Source organism: Neophocaena asiaeorientalis, unplaced genomic scaffold (genome assembly GCF_003031525.2).
Source record: "Neophocaena asiaeorientalis asiaeorientalis breed wild unplaced genomic scaffold, Neophocaena_asiaeorientalis_V1.1 scaffold591, whole genome shotgun sequence".
NCBI classification, from domain to species: Eukaryota; Metazoa; Chordata; class Mammalia; order Artiodactyla; family Phocoenidae; genus Neophocaena; species Neophocaena asiaeorientalis.
This window is the reverse complement of record NW_020173494.1, coordinates 1,797,499-1,822,512: the sequence shown is the minus strand read 5'-3', so window position 1 is coordinate 1,822,512 and position 25,014 is coordinate 1,797,499. Positions and strand designations below refer to the sequence as shown.

Below are 25,014 nucleotides of genomic sequence, written 5' to 3'. Positions count from 1 at the left end.
AGCCGTTCTTCTGTCTAGATACCTGGCAGCCTTGGTCCCCTCTAAACTCCATGGACACGTCACGGTGTGTGTGACTCTAGATGAAAAAAAAGCCATAGCTCCCCAAAATCAGTACAGGTGACTTGTGACATTAGAAAGTGTTTTGACTGTGACCTTCAAGAAGTACCTTTGGGGCTGGGCTGGGCGGTGGAGAGAAGACATGAGGATGTGTTTGTCAAGGGCTACAAATGTTCAGTTATGCAAGATGAATAAATTCTGGATCTCTACCGTGCAATACTGAGACTGTAGTTAACAATACAGCATTGTACACTTGAAATTTGCTAAGAGGGGAGATCGCGTAAGTGTTTACATCAGAAAAAAATATATGGTAACTGTGAGGTGATGGATATGTTAATTAGCTTTACTGTGGTGATTATTTCATGATAAGTATGTAGAGCGAATCAAGCTCTACACCTTAAATATATATAATTGTTAATTGTTAATTATACCTCAATAAAGCTGGAAAAAATAATTAGGAAAAAAAAAGAAATACCTTTTATGTTACAACCCAGTACACACATATGGTCATATGTAATACCACAAATATACATCACATACATAACAGAAATATTACAAGAAGATACTTATCTGTACCGTATGCAGTACGCTGATATTTTCTGTTCTTTTATTTTGCAAACTATTCTATTTTTTTTTTTTTTTTCTTTGCGGTACGCGGGCCTCTCACTGTTGTGGCCTCTCCCGTTGTAGAGCACAGTCTCCGGACGCGCAGGCTCAGCGGCTGTGTGGCTCACGGGCCCAGCCGCTCCGCGGCATGTGGGATCTTCCCGGACCGGGGCACGAACCCGCGTCCCCTGCATCGGCAGGCGGACGCTCAACCACTGCGCCACCAGGGAAGCCCCAAACTATTCTATTTTTAAATGCTAGTCATGATCCACGAAATTGATTTTATGATCTACTGACAGGTTGTGACCTTCAGTTTGGAGAACACTGCATTAACAGACCCGGTAATCGTGGTTTCAATTACCAGCGAGCTATCTGGAAGTTGTGTGTATTTTGCTGAGGTGGGCATGTGACCCCTGGCTGTGGGCAGGCTGGAGTTCAGGTACAAGTCATCCAGCTAAGGAGAGACGCGCTCACTCTCCTGGGATTTGGTTCTTCTCTCCCTGTGGTGGGTTTCGGAACTGGCACTGGGACTGCTGATCTTTCAAATCCTGTTGTCCATCTATGTATATGTTCCCACTGTTCATTACAGACCTCGTTTCATCCTGACCTTGCCAAGCCGACGCTGAGTGACCTCAGACAAGTCATTTCCTATCTGGGGTCTTTATCAATAGGATAGGATTAAGGGTGGTTGTACTAGTCTGTGCTTCTCAAAGAAGGAGGGATTTTGCAGCAGTAAGTTGTATATAATTCCTCTCTATGTATATGTGTGTGTATGCATGCTATGGTCTGAATATTTACATCCCCCCAGAATTCATATGTTAGAATCCTAACGCTAGTGTGTTGGTATTAGGAGGTGGGGCATTTGGGAGGTAATTAGGCAGAGCCTTCATGAATGGATTTAGTGCCCTTATAAAAGAGGCCCAAGAGAGCCCCCTTGCCCCTTCTGCCATGTGAGGACACAGCACGAAGTTGGCAGTCTGCAACCCGGAAGAGGGCCTTCACCAGAGCCCAGCCATGCTGGTACACTGGTCTTGAACTTCCAGCCTCTAGAACTGTGAGGAATAAATATTCGTTGTTTATAAGCTACCCAGGTAATGGTATTTTTTTATAGCAACGTGTAGGGACTAAGACAATATGTACATTTATGAATAATACTTTTTCTGGAAGATTTGGAGAAAATAAAATTTTATATTAATACAAACGTAACTAGGTTATGGAGCAGACTATAAAACTCACAATGCTTTTTTAAAAATATACTTCTTTTTATTGCAGTAAAATATACACAAGATAAACTTTAACATTTTAACTTTTTTTTCTCTTTGCGGTGTGCGAGCCTCTCACTGTTGTGGCCTCTCCCGCTGCGGAGCACAGGCTCCGGACGCACAGGCTCTGCGGCCATGGCTCACGGGCCCAGCCGCTCCGCGGCATGTGGGATCTTCCCGGACCTGGGCATGAACCCGCGTCCCCTGCATGAGCAGGTGGACTCTCAACCACTGCGCCACCAGGGAAGCCCTTAACTATTTTTAAGTGTACAATTCAGTGACACAAAGTACTTTCACAGTGTTGTGCAACCATCACCACTATTCATTTCCAGAACTTTTTCATCATCCCAAACAGGAACTCTTGTACTCATTAAACAATTACTCCCCATTCCTTCCTCCCCCTAGCCTCTGGCAACTACCATTCTACTTTCTCTCTCTATGGATTTGACTTTGTACCAGATATAAGTGAAACCATACAATATTTGTCCTTTGGTGTCTGGCTTATTTTACTTAGCATGGTTTCAAGGTTCATCCATGTTGTAGCATGTGTCCGAATTTCACTCCATTCTGAGGCTGAATAATATTCCGTTGTATGTATATACCATGTCTTGCTTATCCATTCATCTGTTGATGGACACTTAGATCGTCTCTACCTTTTGACTATTGTAACTAATGCTGCTGTGAACATGGGTGTACAAACATCTGTTTGGTCCCTGCTTTCTATTCTTTTGCATATATACCGAGGAGTGGAATTGCTGGATCATATGGTAATTCTATGTTTAACCAGTTGAAGAACTACCATACTGTTTTCCACAGCAGTTACACCGTTTGATAATGCTATCAGCAATGCACTATGGTTCCAATTTCTCCATATCCTCATCCACACTTGTTCTTTTCTTTCTTTCTTTCTTTCTTTTTTGTAATAGCCAACCTAATGGGTATCATTTTGGTTTTGATTTGCATTTTCCTAATGACTAGTGGTGCTGAGCATCTGCTTGTGTACTTATGGGCCATTTGTATATTTTCTTTGGAGAAAGGTCTATTCAAGTCATTTTGAACTGGGTTGTTTGATTTTTGTTGTTGTTGAGCTGTAGGAGCTCTTTATATATTCTGGATATTCATCTCTTATCAGATATGTGGTTTGCAAATATTTTCTCCCACTCCGTGGGCTGTCTTATTACTTTCTTTTTTTTATCTGTCAATATATTTTTTCTCATTAGTTATCCATTTTGTACATATTAGTGTATACATGTCAATCCCAATCTCCCAATTCATCCCCCCCCCACCACCCCAACACTGCTTTGTCCCCTTGGTGTCCATACGTTTGTTCTCTACATCTGTGTCTCTATTTCTGCCTTGCAAACCGGTTCATCTGTACCATTTTTCTAGATTCCACATATATGTGTTAATATATGATATTTGTTTTTCTCTCTTTTTTTTCTTTAATAGATCTTTACTGGAGTATAATTGCTTCACAATACTGTGTTAGTTTCTGTTGTACAACAAAGTGAATCAGCCATATGCATACACATGTCCGCATATCCCCTCCCTCTTGCATCTCCCTCCCATTCTCCCTATCCCACCCCTCTAGGTCATCTCAAAGCACCGAGCTGGTCTCCCTGTGCTATGCGGCTGCTTCCCACCAGCCAACTATTTTACATTTGGTAGTGTATATATGTCGATGCTACTCTCACTTCGCCCCAGCTTCGCCCTCCCACCCCATGTCCTCAAGTCCATTCTCTGTGTCTACATCTTTATTCCTGCCCTGAAACTAGGTTCATGGGTACCATTTTCTTTTTTAGATTCCATATGTATGTGTTAGCGTACGGTATTTGTTTTTCTCTTTCTGACCTACTTCACTCTGTATGAGAGTCTCTAGGTCCAACCACGTCTGTACAAATGACCCAGTTTCGTTCCTTTTCATGGCTGAGCAATATTCCATTGCATTTATGTACCACATCTTCTTTTTTTTTTTTTTTTTCCACATCTTCTTTATCCATTCGTCTGTCGATGGGCTCTTATTGGTTTCTCGATAGTGTCCTTTGATACTCAAAAGATCTTAATTTTCACGTCTGAAGGTGGCGTGGGGGCTGCTTCTAGGCTCTGCCTCCCACCCTCTTCCCCAAGGGCACGTTAGTCCTCTGTGGTATTGGGGACCTTTGGTGGTCCTCTGGTACAGGGATGGGATGGAAACTCTGCCCGGTCACCTCCTGGGCTCAGGGCTGTTTTCTGTTTACCATGAAGGACATCTCGACAGGCCTGGAGGAGGTAGAGGGTCTGAAGTGTGACTCAGACCCCGAGCCTCACCAGCAGCTGCCCCTTAGCTAGCAGCCTCCTGCCACATCCAGGAAGCTGGGGCCTTATCAGGACCAGTCAGCGTTCAGACAGCTCTGGGGCCCGCCCAGCCTAGGACGGACCGATGAGTAGGGGCAAAAGGTGACTCTGGTCCCCTCTCCACTTACTCCCCACTGGTTTCTCACGGAACCTGAACTCCTGCTGGTAACCTCACTTCTTTGGGTCAAATGTATGACCTCTTGTCTGAAATGCCCTCGGTGACATCCACGCATCTGTTGGTAATTTGAACGAGATGGCTTCTCAGGAGCTTCCTGATCTCATGCTTGTAGTTTTCTAAAAGCAAGCAATGGAGAGATTCCCTTCCAAACAGCATTCTTTGCCTTTGCTATGTATGCCCGGCAAGGAATTTTATATTTTCCAACATAACATTTTTCAGAAAAGAGGGAGCTGGGTCCATCCAGAGTTCTTCCTATTTAGGGTCACTCTGTTCCTGTATGCTGAACAATGGGCTGTATGGGCTGCTTGAAGGAAGTCACGGTCACCTGAAACTCTCGCCGTCAATGCTTGTTTGGGATCCTTTCAGAAGACACCTGACATACACAATCAATTTAAAAAGAGAGAAGGACAAAAAATGTAATACAGATTGAGATTTATTCCCAGGAATCTGGTCTTCCATTTGCAAGTACTGATTTTGTTGTAAAGGAGCTTTTAATGATCTCTGTAAAAACCAGAGTAGTGGGTCTGGCACATTTTTTTTTAAAACATTAAAACAGCTCTGAAATCAGGATTCATTTCCAGTCAACGCTGTCTCATGATTATAATTGGCCACAGTTTTTTTTCGGTCTTGGTGGTACACAAAGTGGTGGTGTGACTTCCAGCCGAGCACATGTGAAGTTCCTGGAAATACAGTCTCAGGCACTGTGAGTACTTCGAGGTCCGTGAGGGCTAGAGGACCCCCAACCTGACCGGCAGGTGGCGCAGCACAGTGGGAGTCTCAGGCTGAGTCCCACCTCCCTGCCCCCTCCCCCCATACAAATATTTTCCAGCAAGCGGGCACAAAAACATTAAGATGACCTGTTTTGTTGGCAGAAGTCCTTGCAACCTACCCTCTTAGGGGCTCTTAAGCACCTTTCTTGAACGTTCATGTGAGCTGATGTGACAGCTGTCTGGTGGCATGTGTCAGCTGAACTTCTTATGGGTTCAAGCCCAGAGTCCTCCTGGTAAGGCTCATCTGGGCTCATTCAGAGGGGGAGCCACTTTGGGGCACCCTCTGCTCATGCAGGAGGGAGGGTGCCTGGGCAACACTTCTCATCGGTGTACATTTCTCTAATTCCACTCATTTCTCCAATGAGACAGCATCCATCTGGCTAATTAGTAAACCCTCTAGTGTTGATCAAAAATAACTCCAACTGAACCAAAGTTGTGGCCTCTGGAATGTAAACTTAAGGTTTGTCTTTCAAACGCTAATGAACCACCACCCCAGGGGTATGGGTTAAGACTAACATTTTCACATCACACTGTGTGAAGTGTTTGAAAGCAGATTGCCCACAGTGTCATAATAGCAAATGAATACTTGTGACTTGGGGTACATTTTTAGCAATAGCATTAAACACAGCTTCAAAAAGTGTAGCTTTCGAATAACTTAGATGGAAATGCGATTTTTTTTTTTTTTGCGGTACTCGGGCCTCTCACTGTTGTGGCCTCTCCCGTTGCGGGGCAACAGGCTCCGGACGCGCAGGCTCAGCGGCCATAGCTCACGGGTGCAGCCGCTCCGCGGCATGTGGGATCTTCGCGGACCGGGGAACGAACCCGTGTCCCCTGCATCGGCAGGCAAACTCTCAACCACTGTGCCACCAGGGAAGCCCGAGAATATGTTACTTAAACTGTGTTAGGTGACTCCAAAAAGTGGCTGTGTTATGAAGATACTGTTGTCAAAGATGCATGCAGAGATTGTGAACACACATTTCTATGAACTAGGAGTGGAAAAACAATATTTTAAAATTAATACTGGGATTTCCCTGGTGGTGCGGTGGTTAAGAATCTGCCTGCCAATGCAGGGGACACGGGTTCGAGCCCTGCTCCGGGAAGATCCCACATGCCGCAGAGCAACTAAGCCCACGCTCCACAACTACTAAGCCTGTGCTCTAGAGTCCACGAGCCACAACTACTGAAGCCCGCGCGCCTAGAGCCCGAGCTCCGCAACAAGAGAAGCCACTGCAATGAGAAGCCCTCATACCACAATGAAGAGTAACCCCCGCTCACCGCAACTAGAAAAAGCCTGCACACAGCAACGAAGACCCAACGCAGCTAAAATAAATAAATTTATTAAAATAAATAAATAAAATTAAATTAATACTATGTTGGATATGGTAAGGGATTCTAAATAGGTACGTCTAACTAAATTAATAAATTAATGTGATAAAGAGAGTGTGTGCCATTTGCATCCCTAGAAGTTGTATGTATTTTTGGACCCTCTCATTGGGGAAACAGCCCATCAGTTTATATTCAGCCACCTAATATGTAAACATATTCATTCGGGAGGTGATAAGTTTTGCTGGCCATGTCCTTTAAGGCCTGGGATACACAGTGTGTAGGCTAAAGTTTACTGGGGGAGGGTCCAGGAATATGGATAGCGCACTAGCCTGAAACAGATAAGAAGTCAGGTGCAAATTTCACCTCTTGTTAATTTCCCTTGGTTAAATCTGCCAGGACTAGCCTGAAACCTCCTGGTGGTGGTTTTGTTGTTGTGATTTGTCTTTTTTTTTTTTTTTTAGGGGTAAATGAGGAGAACTTGGCAGGTCCCTGAAAGTGTATAACAGCCCATTTTCCTTTTTTTTTTTAAAAGCTGCTTTAAAACATATTTTAAAGCTGTGGATCCTCTTTTAAATGAAATTCTATATGGAACACCAATATACTCTTGAAATATCAGCAAAGCTTCACATTGTACATTTTAAAAAATATTTATTTATGTATTTGGCTGTGTTGGGTCTTAGTTGCGGCATGTGGGATCTTTTCATTGCAGCATGCGAACTCTTAGTTGTGGCATGTGGGACCTAGTTCCCTGACCAGGGATCGAACCCGGGGCCCCTGCATTGGGAGCACGGAGTCTTAGCCACTGGACCACCAGGGAAGTCCCTCACATTGTGTTTTGATTTCAGAATTCTCTGAAGGCTTTTGTTTTATTCAGTCTTATTTCTAAGACCTCTGTGAAAAGAGACAACAAACCAAGCTGCAGTTTGAAATACTAGAAATTACGCTCTGGTTTTTTACAATGTTGGTGAAATTAAGAACTTTAGCTTGTGATGGCTAAAAAGGCCAGTGAGTTCATTTTATGTGCAGTTAATCTGAAATGATTAACAATGGGCACAACATAGAAATCATCAGCTATGCTTTAGTCACTGCCCATGATCATCCATGGATGTTTCACAGTATTGACAAACATAAAAGTTTACATTTTACATGCAAAATAACAATGTATTAATGGGAGAGTCCTTATTTCTTTGAATGGTGGAAAAACACCACACAAGAAATCTCCACCTGTTGAAACAGCAACGTCAAGTTTGGTCTTACCTGTGAGTTTTGTCTCAACCTGATTAATTGGCAAAGAGGGTCATTGTTCAGCATCTAGTTTATAAACATCATAGTGAACACTGTATTTTTCATCTTTTCTCAGTAGCAAAGAAAAATTAAGTCCTAGTGCTTTGTGCTAGGACTTAATTCCCCTTAATCAAAGTTACTTCTCTCAAAAGGAAACTTATGCCTCTTATATTTTCTTTCTCAAAGAGAGGACTTGTGTTATTATATTTTTACTATAATTAAGAAAAATTTCAACCAAGACATCTTCTGGTTGAAATAGGGGTAGAAGTAACCTTTCTGTTTCTCCTAGTTACTGGTACAACGTCCACCCCCACAAAAGTGGTCCCTGGAATGTAACTTAGGGTCCAACAGAATGCAGTTTCGAAGTCTCCAATCTCTCTACGTAGCCTGTAGTCCTCAGATCAAATAACACAACTCCAGAAGCATCCCCATCCCCACCCCAACCAACCTCCACAGACATCCACGCAAACCGGAAATCAAATGATAGCATCTTTGGCAAGCCCCCTAACTTTCCAACGCCTCGGTTTTCCTGCCTGCAAAATATAAAATCAGTTTCATATCTGAAAATGATTAATAGCAAGCGTTTGTTGGATCTTTACTTTATGGCAGGCCCTTCACGTAGGCTGTCTCTTTTAGTCATAGCCACCACGCTATGCAGAAAGTAACTGCTGTTATTTCCATTTCACAGATGGGAAAACTAAGGCACAAGGAGTTAAGTTCCTTGCCTGGAATTGCACAGGAAATGGCAAACCAGTCTTTAAACCCATGTGGCTTGAATCCAGCCCCGAGGCCCTTAACTGCTCTGCCTTAATTCCTGAGACGGAGTGGTGAAGGTGAAGGAGACCAGGTGGGCAGGCAAGGTGACCAGCACAGGCTTGGCACAGAGTGGGTGAGGGTTCCTGTCCTTCGAGGGTGACTTGTCTTGGTTAGTTGGGTGCATATCTGTCTCATCTTTTCCTTTATACACTTCTTGGGGACAAGGACTGTCTTTTCGTCTTTTTAAAAATGTTTTCCTGTACAACATAGGAATACAATGGTATGGAGGACACCTGTTTTCCTCCATTCTGTGTGTCACAAACCTATGCAAGTTTTATTTCAGTTAAATTCTCCTTTTCCCTCCAGCTGCTGCAGCTCACAGGGTGTAATCAGCTCTACATTGAGCCCTTAACCTTATTCGTCACATGATGAAAATGCCAGACACACTGGTTGAATGAAGTGTGTGAATCGTATACTGCTAAGTATTACCCTCCTTTTGTATGTTTTGTCGGGTCATCCTTCCTGGATGGTGTGTGCTGTGAGAGTAGGGACCATTTCTTTCCTTTTTCTTGCCCATGACATTGAAATCCAGGGAGAACCAGGGGACCAAGGTGGGCAAGTCCGTGGAAACCCAACCTTGGTCCCGCTATTGCTAGAGGTTTTTCTGATGTGCCTGAGTCTCCCCTGGTACCAGACCGTTGCCTCTCATCCTGCCACCAGGTGAATTAGTGGTACATCTGGGAGTGAAAGTGTCTTGGTGATTTAGATCAGAAAACCAGGAGGACCAAGGCGTGCCAGGCCCACTTACATCAGTGTTGTTCATTGGTTTGCAAAGTATCAACTTCTATTTTTTAACCTGGGTAAAATGTACATGTGCTTTAAAAAATTATTTTCTATATTATTTTGCATTCAGTTGGACACTTAGGTTGTTTCCATCTCCGGGCTATTGTAAATAGAGCTGCAATGAACACATTCAGAAATATTTTTAAACTTTTTTTATTGTGGTAAAATATACACAACATAAAATTTATCATTTTTAAGTGCATTTTACGTTTACAGGAGTGAGCAACCATCACCACTACCCATTTCCAGAACTTTTTATCCTCCCAAACAGAAACTCTGTACCCCTTAAACAACAGCCCCCGTTCCTCCCTCCCCCACCAGCCTCTATTCTGTCTCTTTGAACTTGCCTGTTCCAGGCCCCTCACATAACTGGAATCACACAACATTTGGCCTTTTGTGCCTGCCTTGTTTCACCTGGCATAATGTTTTCAAGTTTTCATCCATGTTGTAGCGTGCATGAGAACTTCATTCCTTTGGAAGACTGAGTAATGTTCCATTGTATGTGTAGACTGCATTTTGCTTATTTGCTAGTCTGTTCACCTGCTGGTGGACACTTGGGTTGTTTCTGAAGCACTCCTTCTTGAATGGTAACCCAGCCTCGCCTCGGATTGGGACCTGAGCCCACGAGCTCTGACTTAGGAGGGGTCTCGAACCCACTGGCTTTTAATTGAAACGGCTCACCTGGTGTCAGGACTTACTGAAGCTCAGGTTCTTTTGTCTCATTGCACAAAGAATTCAGCGTGAGGCAAAGCAACGGGCACAGGGTGAGTTTATTAGCATAAGATGTTTGTGAGAGAGACAAGCGGGCAGGCAACGGAGCACAGCCCCGAGAAGAAAGAGGGATACATTTTTATAATCAAAGCAAAAGTAGGGAGGGGAGAAGACCACCTTCTTCCTCATTCTTGGGCAGATGTCAAGGCTTACATCATTAGTTCCTCCTTTGACCCTACATGGTTTAACCGGGACTGTCATGGCACTATTTAAATCATATGTATGTTAGCAAAAGAGTGGTAACATATACTAAATATAGTAATTCATCTCAGTTTCTTTCCCCTTTCACCTATATTCCTGTCTTGGTTACATGCAGAGATGCTACTCTTTAAGGACCATTAACTCCCTGACTTCATGTAACAAGACTCAGACCCCATGTCTATTGTCTTGTGTTGTAACTATCAGGGTTTGTGGCTTGAGTGTGTCTGGCGCTCGGATGCACCTGGTCTTCCTTCAAGGCTGTGCTGACTGTTGCTAGGTTACTGGATTCTTTTCTTGAGTGGTCCTTAGTTTACAACAGTCTCCCAAACTCCCTTCCTCCCTGTCTTTAATCCCCTAGTGGGATTTCTAAACTATTTAATTATCCTTCTCTATCCCTCTCATTTCCACCTTTTGACTATTATGAATGATTGCTTACGCCATAAAGATGCATATTTGCGATGAAACATAACTATATTGTATTTTGCTACATAGTTCCAGATAATAATATATAGGACCTAAAGAACTATAATAAAAAGCAAAAGTATAAACAAACCACAAAAACAAAAAAATCACTTTACGTTCAAAGGATGAACACCATTGCATCATTAAACAAGCATTTGCTGAAGGCCTGGGATGAGCCAGGCACACACCCTGCGTTTCCAACCATCTCGGGAGGGCCCTCCCCCGTTGGGGCGCATGGGGGTGCAGGGGAGACAAGGCCTAGGCCGGTAGCTTTGCCTGCAGGCAGATGTGGATGCTGCTGCTGTAGGAGAGGTACAGGCAAGGTCTTGGGGCCTTGGGAGGCAGGGACAGAACCCGCCCGTGGGGCTCTGAGGGGGTGGCAGATTTGGGGAGTAGGTGAGGCACGGACTATGGTAAACTCCTAGCTCTGCTCTTTCTTTGCGGAACCGAGCTAGTATTTTTCAGTGTCTTGGGCCTGCCCTGAGGGCTTTGGGTTCCTCTAGTTTACATGACTCACAGATTATTAAACAGTCTGAATCCTGCATTTAAGCAGCCCTGTTGCTCTGATTCAGAGTGCCTCGGATTTACCTGGTCTGGTCCTTCGGTGTGTCTTAGGGCAACCACGCTCCAGCCAGCCTTGTGGAAGTGCTGCATCTCTTTGGGTGATCTGGAGCACAGCGCTTGATGGACTCGGACCCGGGATCACACTGTCTGTCCAGGTGTAGCACCTGATGCAGGGAGAGGGAGCAGCCCCAGCTCTCCCCGAGCTGTGTGACCTTGAGGAAGTTACTCCACCCCTCTGATCCTCTTGTGCAACATGAGGGCATTGGGTGACCTCTACGGCCCTTTCCAGCTGCTGTAATTTTATGATTGCCCTATTATGATTTAAGTACCTCCCTCTATCACTCTCGGAGTGAATGACTCAGCAGTCTGAGAGTTTCACTATTGTTTTTAAGGAAGCCTGGTTATTTTGCCATCACAAGCAAGGGTATGTCCCTTAGGTAAACAGTCTGACAGTCTTGATCCAGCTGGAGTTAGGCTGACACTCACTGGAGTTCTTCACGCTGTATTCTTTCAGTGAAGCAGCTCGGACACCGGCTGGCCAGAGGCATCCGGAGCCATGTCAGAACTTTGAGCGAGGCCTGGTGACAGGGACCGGCTGTCACCCACCAGTCTTCCCAGCTCGGCTTCAAGATGCTGAGCCTGAAGCTCCCCAGGCTGTTCAGCATAGAACAGGTGCCCCAGGTACGTGCTGTCGTTCCGGTGGTTGAGTTCCAGGCTGGGACTAGGGCTTGGCCTCTGCAACATGGCGACTGCTATGTCTTCAACCAGTCTGCTCTGTGTACACCCACTCTCTTCAAGGAGCCCCTCCCAGACTCCCTCTGGGGAATTCGAGCCTCCTGTTTCCCTCACCTACACCAAACCTGGAAACGGAAGTGATCCTAAAACCGTTTCAGTTGTAGCCCTTCCCTGTGACATCCGTATTTTTTCCCGAAGCAGAGTCATTGTTGAGACTACGGATTCAAGCTACAGAGGTGAAGCTAGCAGCCCTTGTCTGAGTGACAGTTTTTTAAGGACGCTCCTGTGGGTGCTTGAAAGCAGGCCAGGGGCAGAGTCACCTCAGAGTGTGGCTTTGTGGCTGTTCTCATCCTTTGCAGGAGGCCCAGGCCAGGTGTGTGTTGAGGTGATGAAGAGAGTTATTGATCCGCCTGTGCCTGGGTGCCCAAGGGCAGCTACCCCAAAACACCGGGGATGCATTGATAATCTGCGTTTTTAATAAGCCTTAGGTGAGGTCATGCTGCTTGTGAGCTGTGCCAGCGGTGCACCTCCTCCTTCCCTTGCAAAGTAAACGTCATCTCATTACACCCTTGTTTCGGTGTTATGTTTCCTTCCTCTTTGAACAAGAATAACTGTTGTTTCGTGGATGTTTCATCTGGAGGATGTCAGGGAGGGAGGGGAGATCTCCTTTCCACCCAGCCGACCGCCAAGCCCTTACGACTTTCCCCAGAAAAATAAATCCCAAATGATCTCAGCATCATGAATGGAAGGTTAAGAGGAGACAAACCACAAAACCCTCTTCCTGAAAGCCTGCGCGGCTAGGTGATGCCAGCAAGATGGCATCGGGGGAGAATCAGAAGGATGCGGAGCTGTTGAAGGGCAGAGATGAGGATGCGGCAGGTAACAGACACACTGGAAATGAGACCAGGTTCCCACAATGCTGTTGGGCAGGCGGCCCACCTCTGTTCTCACAAGGCTGTAGACATCTCTTCCTGGTGCCCTGCCCCGGTTGGTCCTACTCACAGAGAACTAGTGGCTGTGATTAGCGGGGACACGGTGATCTTTTGATTCATTCACTCGTGACATTTTTATTGACTGCCTACTATGTGCAAGGTGTGACTCTGTGTGGGGCCCAGAGAAGAATCACGTACAAATCCTGCCCTTAAGGGGCTCTGTGTTGGTTGGGAAGATTTAAAACTGTTCAGGAGCACTTCCGTTGCAAAGTGGATTAGGGTGTGTGCTCAGAGAGGGACAGATGGGTTCAGAAGAGGGATTGGTCACTTCCATCATGGGGGAGGAGGCAATCAGGGATGTCTCCACAAAGGGGGCGATCTGTAAGATTGGGTTTGAGGATGGGTAGAATTTGGGGGGCGAGGAGAGCACTCCAAGTGAAGAAATAGCATGAGTAAAGGCCTGGAGCTGGGAAATCAGGGGGCAGGTGTGGGAACTCTTGGGGCGGGGATTATGGGTATCTCCTCGGATATCTCCCTGGGAGTTTTGGTCAAGGTTGGGTTCAGAGACTGTGCCCAGGAAAGAAGTGAAGGAGAGAGGATGGTCTCACTGGGAACCTTGGGTAAACTGCTAGGATTCTGAATGTATGGGGGTTCTGAGGGTGAGGACCGGACCGCCTCTGAGGGCTGAAGATTGATGTGTCTTCTCTGTCCGGTTTTTCATAAATGATGGAGATGACAGTTTTCTTTTTAGTAAAATGGTACCAGTCAGAGGCAGAGAACCAACATCACACCTCACATCCGTTTACTTCAGAACCTTCCTTGGGCTCCTGGGTTTCCCAGCATCATGCCCAAGTTTCATGTGGCCACAGAGGAAACACAGTGGCTCTGCCTGCCTGGAGGGTAGTTTTATTTGAGGATTTAGTGGGGGAGGGGGAAAGGCATTTTTAAAACATTCAAACAGATGCAAACATATTAAGGAGTGAATGCATAATTTTCATGAGTATTTAAAATAGGAGACTTCATAGAAATATTAAGTTTACTTTTGGTGGGCTCTGTGGGTTCCAGTACTTGGTCTGCAGAATGACCTTGGGCAGAGTGCCCTTAGTCTCCCTACCTCAGTTTCTGCATCTGTAAAATGGGGTGGTGCTAGAATCTCTTCCTCAGGTAATGGTAAAGATTAAATGAGGTAACCTATGGGAAGTGCCTGGCATATGGTGAAGTCAGTAATGTTGGCCGTTATTATTATTATCAGCTCTCCTGTGCACTGTGCACTTGGAGGGGTGGAGTGTGTTGGGAGGAGACGTTAAGCAGCCCCTCCCACAGACTCCCACCCCAGCTCCCTGCCTGATATTCACAGGCCCAACCCCTACCCACCTCCCCCACTGTTTTTCATCTGTAAACCCTCTTCTCCAGCCACACTGGTGCTCTCTCTAGACTTCCCACCAGATTGGACATTCACTTCTCTTGATCTCTGTTTGAAGAAGGCTTACCTCCCTTGCCCCTCCATCCGCCTTTCTGGCCTCCTTCTCCGTGGAGCTGCAGGTGCCCTCTCCCTTCCCTGAGCCCCTTCAGCTGTTGGTTGGCACCTCTGCAGGCTGCCCTATATGGCCACCTTTCCCTTCATACATCAACCAGCTGTGTGGCCTGGGCCACTTCCCTACCCTCTCTGAGCCTCACCCATCAGAGGAGAGTGGGGCACGGCCTCTTGGCATCTTCAGGGTTCTAATTCTGGTGCATTCCTCCTAATGGACTACTCACAGGAAAGGACAGTTCTCCCTTCCCGTAGAAGGTAGGACTTGGGTACATGCCTCACAATTTCAAGTCTCCCTGTGTCTAATAACAGACCTGGGTACATTAGGGAGTTGTGAAAGATGTGAACAAACAGCTCAAGGAATGGAATAAATATCTAGGTGTTGATTCCTACACAGACCCAACCTAGAGACAAACAGGGAAGTCTAGACAGCAAGTTAATATGGAACATGGCATGACACTTGGCCAGGAAACAAGGGTATTTTGTGTCAAATTGAGAATCTTTTGTTAACGGTAGCCTTGGCCCCCAGGCTACAGGTAAACTCACCGTATTGTCCTGGAAGCCTTAATTTAGGGGCACAGGCAGGAAGATTCCAGAGGTGCTACAAAGCATTTCCCAGCCTGGCACTGGAGCTCTGCCGCTTACTGTGGGAATTTGGACAAGACGTGTAACCTCTCCGAGCCTCAGTTTCCTTATCTGTGAAATGGAGATAATATCTGTCTCACAGAGCTATTGTGAAGATCCAAGAAAAATGAAATAGAGTAGTGGGATAATTATGAAGGAACAGAAGCAGAGCCAGATCAGTGGCTGGGAGTGGTGTTGGGTAGGTGGGCTTGGGCACCTGAAACAGGAAGCCATCTCAATAGGCAACTGGTTTCTCCAGCCGAGAATTTCTCAAAGTGGGCGCTTGGATCACCACCACGAGAATACCTGGGAGCTTACGAAAGGGAGTCATGATTGCAGGCTTTTTGTATTGTTCTTGATTTTAACCCAAATGAATGCTTTCAACATTTCATCATTTAATATAATGTTAGCTCTTTCTGTGTGTATGGGTGTGTGTGTGTGTGTTTGTGTGTGTGTGTGTGTATGTGTATAAATAACCTTTATCAGGTTAAGAATATTCCTTTCTATCCCTAGTTTCCTAGGATTTTTTTTTCCCCTCTAATCAGTAATAAATTCTTTTTTCTATCAGTATATCTTTTGAGATGGCCATATATGATTCACTTAAGTTATTAATGTGGTGAATTACATTGATTGATTTACTAATGTTAAACCAACCTTGCATTTATTTATTTATTTTATTTATTCTTTTTATTCATTTATTTATTTTGGCCGCACCGCGCAGCATGCGGGATCTTAATTCCCTGACCAGGGATGGAATCTGTGCCCCCTGCAGTGGAAGTGTGGAGTCTTAACCACTGGACCGCCAGGGAAGTCCCCAACCTTGCATTTAAATATTACTTGGTCACGATGGAGTATCTTTTTAATCTATCGCTGAAATCAGCTGATAGTTTGTCTAGGATCCTTAAATCTATTTATTGAATTGGCCTGAAAATTTTCCTTCTTATACTGCCCTCCCCTGGATTGGGGATTAAGATGGTGCCAACCACAAATGAGTTGGAGAGTGTTACCTATTTATTCTATGGAAAATATATGTAATATTTGTATAATATTAGAATTATACATTCCTGACAGCTTGGTAGAATTTACCTGGAAAATTGTCTGAGCAGGGCCACCATGTTGCCCACCCGAGGGAGCATCGTTTATCTCTTAGTCTACGTGAGTGACAGACTGCGGAATTGTGCGAGGAGCAACTCGATGCTACAGCTGCATTTTCTCTGTAGAAAGTTCTTTTTATAACAGTTTTGTTGAAATATAATTCACATACCATAAAATTCTCCCTTTAAGAGTATATAGCTCAGTGGGTTTTAGTATGTTGACACACACAAAGTACGTTGTACAAAACCATCGTCAAATTGAATTTTAGGACATTGTTAACACCGCAGAAAGAAACTCTGTACCAATTAGCAGACATTTCCCACTGCCCCCACTCGCAGGCCTATGGCAACCACTAATTTACTTTGCCTCTACGGATTTGCCTCTTCTGAATATTTCATATAAATGGGGTCATGCAGTAGGTGGCCTGTTGTGAATGCCTTCTTTCACTTCGCATAGTGTTCTCAAGGTTCATCTGTGCTGTAGCATGGATTAGTACTTCATTTGTTTTTATGGTTGAATAATATTCCATTTATGGATATACCAGTTTGTTTATTCATTCTTCAATTGATGGACACTTAAGTTGTTTCCAATTTTTGGTTATTATGAGTAATGCTATGAACATCTGTGTATAAGTTTTTTTTTTTTTTTTTTTTTTTTTTTTTTGCGGTACGCGGGCCTCTCACTGCTGCGGCCTCTCCCGTTGCAGAGCACAGGCTCCGGACGCGCAGGCTCAGCGACCATGGCTCATGGGCCCAGCCGCTCTGCGGCATGTGGGATCTTCCCAGACTGGGGCACGAACCCATGTCCCCTGCATCGGCAGGTGGACTCTCAACCGCTGCTCCACCAGGGAAGCCCTGTGTACAAGTTTTTGTGTGGCCGTATTTTCAATTCCCCTAGGTACACACCTAGGAGTGGAATTGCTGGGTCACATGGTAACTCTATGCTTAACTTTTATTTTTATTGTGGCAAAATATACTTAACATAAAATTTACCATCTTAACCATTTCAAAGTGCACAGTTCTGTGGTATTAATTACATTTACCTTGTTTGGCAACCATCACCATCATTCATCTCCATTCTTTTTATCTTAAAAAACTGAAACTCTGTACCCATTAAATAAGAACTCCCCATTTTCCCCTACCCCAGCCTCTGACAACCACCATTAATACTTTTTGTCTTTACGATTTGACTACTTTAAGTACTTCATATAAGTGGAATTATATAATATTTGTCTTTTTGTGACATTTATTTTACCTAGCATAATGTCTTCAAGGTTTATCCATATTACAGCATATACCAGAATTTCCTTCGTTTAAAAAGGCTGAATAATATTCCATTGTATGTACATACCACATTTTGCTTATCCATTCATCCATCAATAAGTACTAGGTTGCTTGTATGTTTTAGCTTTTGTGAATAATGCTGCTATGAACATAGGTGTAGAGATATCCCTTCAAGACCCTGCTTTCAATCCTTTTGGGTATGTACCCAGAAGTGGAATTGCTGGATCATTTGGCCATTAAAAAAAAATTGTTTTTTGAAGAACCACGCTGTTGCTTTCCACAGTGGCTGTACCATTTTACATTCCCACCAACAGTGCACAAGTGTTCCAGTTTCTCCACATCTTCACCAACACTTGTTGCTTTCTGTTTTTTTTTTTTTTATAGTAGCCATCCTAATGGATATGAGGTGATATCTCATTGTAGTTTTGATTTGAATTTCCCTAAAGATTAGTTATGTTGAGCATCTTTTCATGTGCTTATTGGCCATTTGTATATCTTCTTCGGAGAAATGTCTACTCAAGTCTTTGGCCAATTTTTAAGTTGGGTCATTTGTCTTTTTGTTGTTGAGTGGTAAGTGTTCTTTATATATTTTTGATACAAGTCCCTTATCAGATACATGGTTTGAAAATGTTTTCTACCATTCTGTGTGTTGCATTTTCATGTTATTGATGGTATCCTTGGAAGCACAAAAGTTTTAAAATTTAATATTATCTATTATTTTTCTTTTTTTGCTTGTGCTTTTGATGTTATAGCAAAAAAACCTTTGGCTGATCCAAGGTCATGAAGATTTACTCCTATATTTTCTTCTAAGAGTTTTATCCCTAAAATTTAAGTCTATGATCCATTTTTTTTGCATTAGTTATTGCATGTGATGTGAAATAGGGGTCCAACTTTATTCTTTTCTTTTTTTCATGTGGGTATCAAGCAGTCCCAGCACCATTTATTGGAAAGACTATTCATTATTTTTTCATTGAAGTATCTTGACACCTTTATTGAAAATTGATTGACTATAAATGTGAGGGTTTATTTCTGGATTCTCAGTTCTCTTCCATTGATCTGTTTGTCTCTTCTTATGTCAGTACCACATTGTCTTGATTACTGTGCTTTGTAATGAGTTTTGAAATTGGGAAGTGTAAGTCCTTTAACCTTGATCTTCTTTTTCAAGATTGTTTGGCTGTTCAGGGTCCCTTGCATTTCCTTATGAATTTTAAAATCTATTTGTCGATTTCTGCAAACAGACAGACCAACAAAAAAACCAGGCAGGATTTTGAGAGGGGTTGTACTGAATCTGTTGATCAATTTTCGGGGCATTACCATCTTAGTTATATTAAGTAAATTAAACCCATGAATATGGGCTGTCTTTTCATTTGTCTAGTTATTCTTTAATTTCTTTCAGTGATGTTTTGTAGTTTTCAGTATACAAGTCTTGCACCATTAAAATGATTTGTTAAATTTATTTCTAAGTATTTTATTGTTTTTGATACTGTTGTAAGTGGAATTGTTTTCTTAAATTCATTTCAGATTGTTATTGCTAGAATATAGAAAACTGAGTTTTGTATATTTATCTTATATCCTGCATGCTTGCTGAACTAATTTATTAGTTCTAGTAGTGTTTTATTGGATCCTTTAGGAATTCCTGTATGTAAGATCATGTCATCTGCAAATAGAGATAGTTTTGCTTCTTCCTTTTAATCTAGATGCTTTTTATTTCTTTTTCTTGTCCAGTTGACCTAGCTAGAATCTTCACTACAATGCTGCATAGAAGTGGTGAGAGCAGACATCCTGCTCATAGGGGAAAAGCATTCCATTAAGTATGTTAGCTGTGGGTTTCTCGTAGATGGCCTTTGTTGGTTTAAAGAAGTCCTATTACTATTTTGTTGAGTATTCTCTTGTCATGAAAGGATATTGGATCTTGTGACATGCTTTTTCTGTGTCTATTGACATGAATATGTCATTTTTGTTTTTCTGTTCTCTTCTTGGTTAATCTTGTCAGTTTGTCTTTTTAAAAAAAAAATTGAAAAGAAGATGATTTGGGCTTTGTGGAGCCTCTCCATTGTGTATTTTATATCTTAATGTCTTTTTGTTATTTTTATTATTTTCTTTCTACCCTGGGTTTATTTTGCTGTTACTGCTCTAACTTCGTAAGTTAATCACTCTACCATTGTAATGTAAGCAATTAGATATATATATATTTCTCTCTAAGTATTGCTTTAACTGCAGTCCACATATGCAGTTCTAATTAATTTCTAACTTCCATTTTGATTTTTTTATGCAACTTAACGATTGCTCAAGGTATCCATAATTGAAATGTGTTAAAAATCTTTCCTAATGGTGTCAGATTTGTGAATTACTCCTTGTAGGTAAGTCAATTTTTGCTTTATATATTTTGAGCCTGTGTTTTTTTTAGGTCCATCCAAGTTTGTAATTGTATCTTTCCGGTGAAGTAAAGTTCTTATCATTTCTAAAAAAGGATTCTCTTGGGGCTTCCCTGGTGGCGCAGTGGTTGAGAGTCCGCCTGCCGATGCAGGGGACGCGGGTTCGTGCCCCGCTCCGGGAAGATCGCACATGCCGCGGAGCGGCTGGGCCCGTGAGCCATGGCCGCTGAGCCTGCGCGTCCGGAGCCTGTGCTCCGCAACGGGAGAGGCCACAACAGTGAGAGGCCTGCGTACCGCAAAAAAAAAAAAAGTGATTCTCTTTATATCTAGTAATGCTTTTTGTCTTAGCATCTGTCTGATAGTTGTACAGTGACTCCAGTTTTGTTGTTTTCGTTATGTGTCTGGTTTATTTCTTTCCTTACTTTGACTTATAATCTCTCCCAGTCCTTATATTTTAGTTGTGTCTCATGTAAATGGCACATAGTTGGGTTTCATCTAGATTGACAATATTTGTCATTTAAAGGGACGGTTTAGTCTGTTTATATTTATAATGAGTATTGAAATATTTGCATTTATTTTGATCATCTTATGTGCTTTCTATTTGTCCTGTTTCCCCTGTTGCCCTTCCCTTCCTGCGCTCTTTGAATTGAGCTTTACATTCTTCTTTTCTTTTTCCTTTTGAACATGCTGTTTTCTCCTGCCCTTGTTTTATAATTAATATGCTAGAAATATTCTCTGAATTCATCAGCTTAATGGTTACTTCAGCTGTCTTTACATGAATAATTGTAGGAAGCAGGAAGGGCTAGGCTATGCTGAGTTCAAACATTACCCCAGATAGCTCAGTGACTTAACAGAGCGAAGGTTTATTTCACCCTCACATTACATAGCTAAGTGGTCAGTGAGGAACTGTGAAGGGCCCAGGCAGATGGAAGGTCTGCCACCTTATAGCTGCTTCATCTGGAACATGTGGCCTTCTAGGTCGCCACAGAAGAGGAAGAGAGAGAGGTGTCTTAGGTTGGGTTTCCCAGAAACAGGCTCTGAGACAAAGATGTACGTGCAAGGAGTTCATGAGGGAGTGTTCTCAGGAACACCTGTAAGGAAGTGGGGGAAGCAGGCTTGGATAGAAGGAGAAGTTGCATCAGAGGCCTCTGCTGACCACCCAGGGAGCTCTGGAGTGGGGTTGACCCTTCAGAGTTGTCCCCAATGAGAAAAGAAGGCCAGGACTTTGTATCCATCCTTAGTGGGTATGTGCTGCCCCTGTACAGTGAGCATAATATGGTCAAGGTAGCAGCCTTTGGCCAAAAGTGATTCCCAGAGATGGATAGTGGCTCAGTTCTGAAAAGGGCAAGAGCTGCATCCCCAGTCCATCATGACGTCTCCTACAAGAAGGCATTGTTCTCCAACTGCCCTGGCTTGGAATTAACTTTAACCAGAAATAGTCAACATGGCCGCAACCTAGCGACCAGACAGTCTGAGAAATGTAAGAAAGCACATGTGATACTTGGTGAGCACCAACTGTCTCTACCATGCCTCACTTAACTTCTTGGATCTGAGGACTGGTGACTTGCAACAGTTCTAGACATTTACCAGTTAACTCTTCAGATATCACATCAGAACCATTATATTTTTTCCTTCTAGAGAAATATTCGTTATGTCTCTTGTTTGCTTTTTCACATCTTCCGTCTCTTAATCTCTCTGGACCGCATCCTGGATACTTTCTTCGGATCTACTTTCAGTTGACTAATTTCCTTGTCAGCTTGGTCTAGTCTGCTATGTATCCTTTCAGTGACTTTTTATTTCAATTATTTTTTTTAATTTCTGAAAGTTATATTAGGTTCTTTTCAAATCTGCTTGCTTATCGTTCATATTTTGAAGCTCTTTCTTTAAACATATTGAACACAGTTATTTTACATTTCAGTATCTGTTCTTTGATCTCTCTTTCTGCTATCTCCTATTTTTTGCTGTTTCTCATTCATGGCATTTTGTTTCTGGGTGTGTGCGTGCTTGTTTTAACGTAGAAATCCTTCAGAGAGGATTTGCACTTGTTTCGTTGCTTACCTGAGGGAACTACAGAACTTTGACCTCTATCTATTTGTAACCACTTTAAATTTTCCACTTGAGAGTTCTTGGACCACAGTGGTAGTGTGGATTTGGACCACAAACCCCTGTGAAGATGAACTGATGGCTCTGAATTCTTGAGAGAGATTTTTTTTCAGAGAGACAACTTTTGTAATCGTATTGTTCTGTCTGGTAGGATTTATTTTACATTCACTTATTTTGAAAGTCCTAGCTTTATTGATGAGGTCTCCTATTAGATTCCCTGCCTTTGATGGGCCTTGGATTTCATCTCTCATTTGCAAATACTGGCAGCAGAAACTCTGATGGCGAAAGCAGCGTACCTCCCAGGGTTCCTGGTTTCCCTTTGTTTTGAGGGTTTTGTGACCTCCTTGCTTTTGTGCCATCTTGCTGATAGATTTATCCAGCGTAGAATGCAGGCTTCATCCAGCATTTGAATTGTTTTCGTTGGAAGGATCCTTCATGACATCTAATTGACCATCATTCTGCCAGAACCAGATGTTCCCCAGCTATTCTTCCAGGTCCTTCCTGCATCACATGGGTCCAGTGATCCCTTCCTTCTGAAAACTTGCATAACATCTAGTACATCCATGAAATATTTGTAGCAATCCTTGGTTCCACCAGGCTGGGTGCAGTGAAGCATCCTGGGCTTTTCAATCTAACAAACTAGGAGTTGCATTTTGGTTCTGCTATTTCTTATGAAATAGCAGATGAAGCTCCATCTCACCGAGCTTCAGTTTCCTTATCTGTAAAATGGGCTTGACAATCCCTACCTTTCAGTGCTATCATGATGAGCAAATAAAATTGGGTCTGCCCCTGCCATGTGCTGGATCTGAATCAGGAGAACAAATAGAGGCCACAGACCATATGCCTAAATATGTAAAAGTCACAAATGAAGCTCATAGCTATATAAATTCTACCTTGACAAATATTCCTTCATAATGACAAAAAACAATATGTAAAGCTCCGATTTTTGTATAGCTAACGCCAACGAAATGTCAAAGACAGCTAAACTTAATTATTATCGCACATGTCTGGATATAATGTTGATGGATGAGTGATGTTTAGATGGGCATAACATACATAATTCATAAATTTACATGTTTATTCTATAAAATTTATTTTTCTTGCCTTCATTTCAGCAAAATTTTGAGATGTTGTAATCAACATTATCACATAATTTGTGTTCTGTTAACAGTGATGTCAAAATAGACCATTATTCTTGAATCACTGTAGTTCTTAGATTTTTTTTTTTAATTTTGATTAATTTCATTTGGGAGAAACTTCTGTTGAGTTTTTATTCAGTTCTGCTGAGGCAGAGCAACTGGAATTATCAAAAAATATTCTTAAAGCCACATTTAGAATCAGGAATGAGTATAAAATTTACATACCAAGTTCAGACATTGTAATGAGGTTTCGTATGATAGAATTAAGTGGGAAAATTATTAAATATTTTAATTTCATATGGATCATCATCTTTTATGTTGCTGTTTTCACTTTCTTAAAACAATATCCAGATCCATATAGTATTTACTTGATTTTTCTTTTTCCAAGAAAAAAATATAAAGAAAACAAAATAGCATCTTGCTCAGTCAAAATTATACCTCAGGGCTTCCCTGCTGGCGCAGTGGTTGAGAGTCCGCCTGCCGATGCAGGGGACACGGGTTCGTGCCCCGGTCTGGGAAGATCCCACATGCCGCGGAGTGGCTGGGCCCGTGAGCCATGGCCGCTGAGCCTGCGTGTCCGGAGCCTATGCTCCGGAACGGGAGAGGCCACAACAGTGAGAGGCCCGCGTACCACACACACACACACATACACACAAAATAGTCGATTTATCAGTAAGACATAACAATTATAAATGAGAATAAACCTCACAAAAGAGCTTCAACATACACAAAGCAAAAGCTGATAGAATGGCAAAAAAAAAAAAAAAAATTATACCTCAGTCTGCAATGGCCAGAAAAATAATTTCTGTTGGAATCAATTGCAGGATTGTTTGTATGTGAACCTTCTCTTTCATAGTCCGCAGACATCTTTGTTTCCTTATTTGAATTTTATTTTATTGGAATATCATTTTTGTTGCATATTTCATGTGTGGCTCCTTTAGTTTAGAAAAGTCCTAGACATATTTAAAATAATAAATACGCATTTTTAATCCCTTTAAAAGTGAAATAGCCAAACTAGATTTTTTTTTTTTTTTGTAGGCTTTTGCTAACAACATCCCATAACATATATCTGTGGACAGCTCAGGTTCAAACCTAATGTCATTTCCCACCAAAGATGGGATTTGCTCTGTATTTGAGGACCTTCTGTTGTTTCACTGATTTCTTTCAGTCATCTTGCATCTTGCCTACATTTTACCTAAGTGTTTAATGATATTTATTTGGCATTCCCATTGCAAGAATAAGAGTAGTTTGTGATCAAATTTGATATGTGTTTCAGGAAGTTATCCCATATTGGGGAAGATTCTGTGGATGTCATATATAATCTTTGAATTGTTCCAAAGGAAGGCATCAATTCTCCTAGTAAGAAATTGAAAGCATGTGCTGCCATCTCCAGCTCTAAGAATGCTTTTGGATTTTTGGACATATCCTGACCTTGTATTAGTTTTCTGTTTTTGCCATAACAAATTACCACAAATCTGATGGCTTAAAAAAGAAGATAAATTGATTAACTTACAGTTCTGTAGGTTAGAAATCTCACATGGGTCTCACTAGGCTAAAATCAAAGTGTCGATGGAGGCTCTCTGGGGAGAACCTGTTGCCTTTTCCAGCTTCTGGCAGCCACCTACAGTCCTTGGCTCCTGGCCCACTCCTTCCATCTGCAGAGCCAGCAATGTTGCATCTCTCAACCCTTCTTCATAGTCACATCCCCTTCTACCTCTCCCTTCCACTTTTAAAGGTTTTTAAAAAAAAATTATTTATTTTATTTATTTATTTTTGGCTGCGT

At 42.6% G+C, this 25,014-nt stretch overlaps 1 protein-coding gene across 6 annotated transcripts in view; it reads left to right on the top strand.

Annotated features, from left to right (window-relative positions):
- Positions 1 to 25,014, top strand: part of PAQR5 (progestin and adipoQ receptor family member 5) — an 87,033-nt gene that overhangs the window by 30,188 nt on the left and 31,831 nt on the right. For 5 of the 6 annotated variants that reach the window (XM_024747523.1, XM_024747526.1, XM_024747525.1 and 2 more), the window contains exon 2: positions 11,929 to 12,095. The exons of the other annotated variant lie outside the window; for it this stretch is intronic. In XM_024747523.1, the coding sequence (XP_024603291.1) occupies positions 12,045 to 12,095 (51 nt within the window). In that variant the 5' untranslated portion in view covers positions 11,929 to 12,044. The remainder of the gene's footprint in view (positions 1 to 11,928; positions 12,096 to 25,014) is intronic. 6 annotated transcript variants of the gene reach the window in all.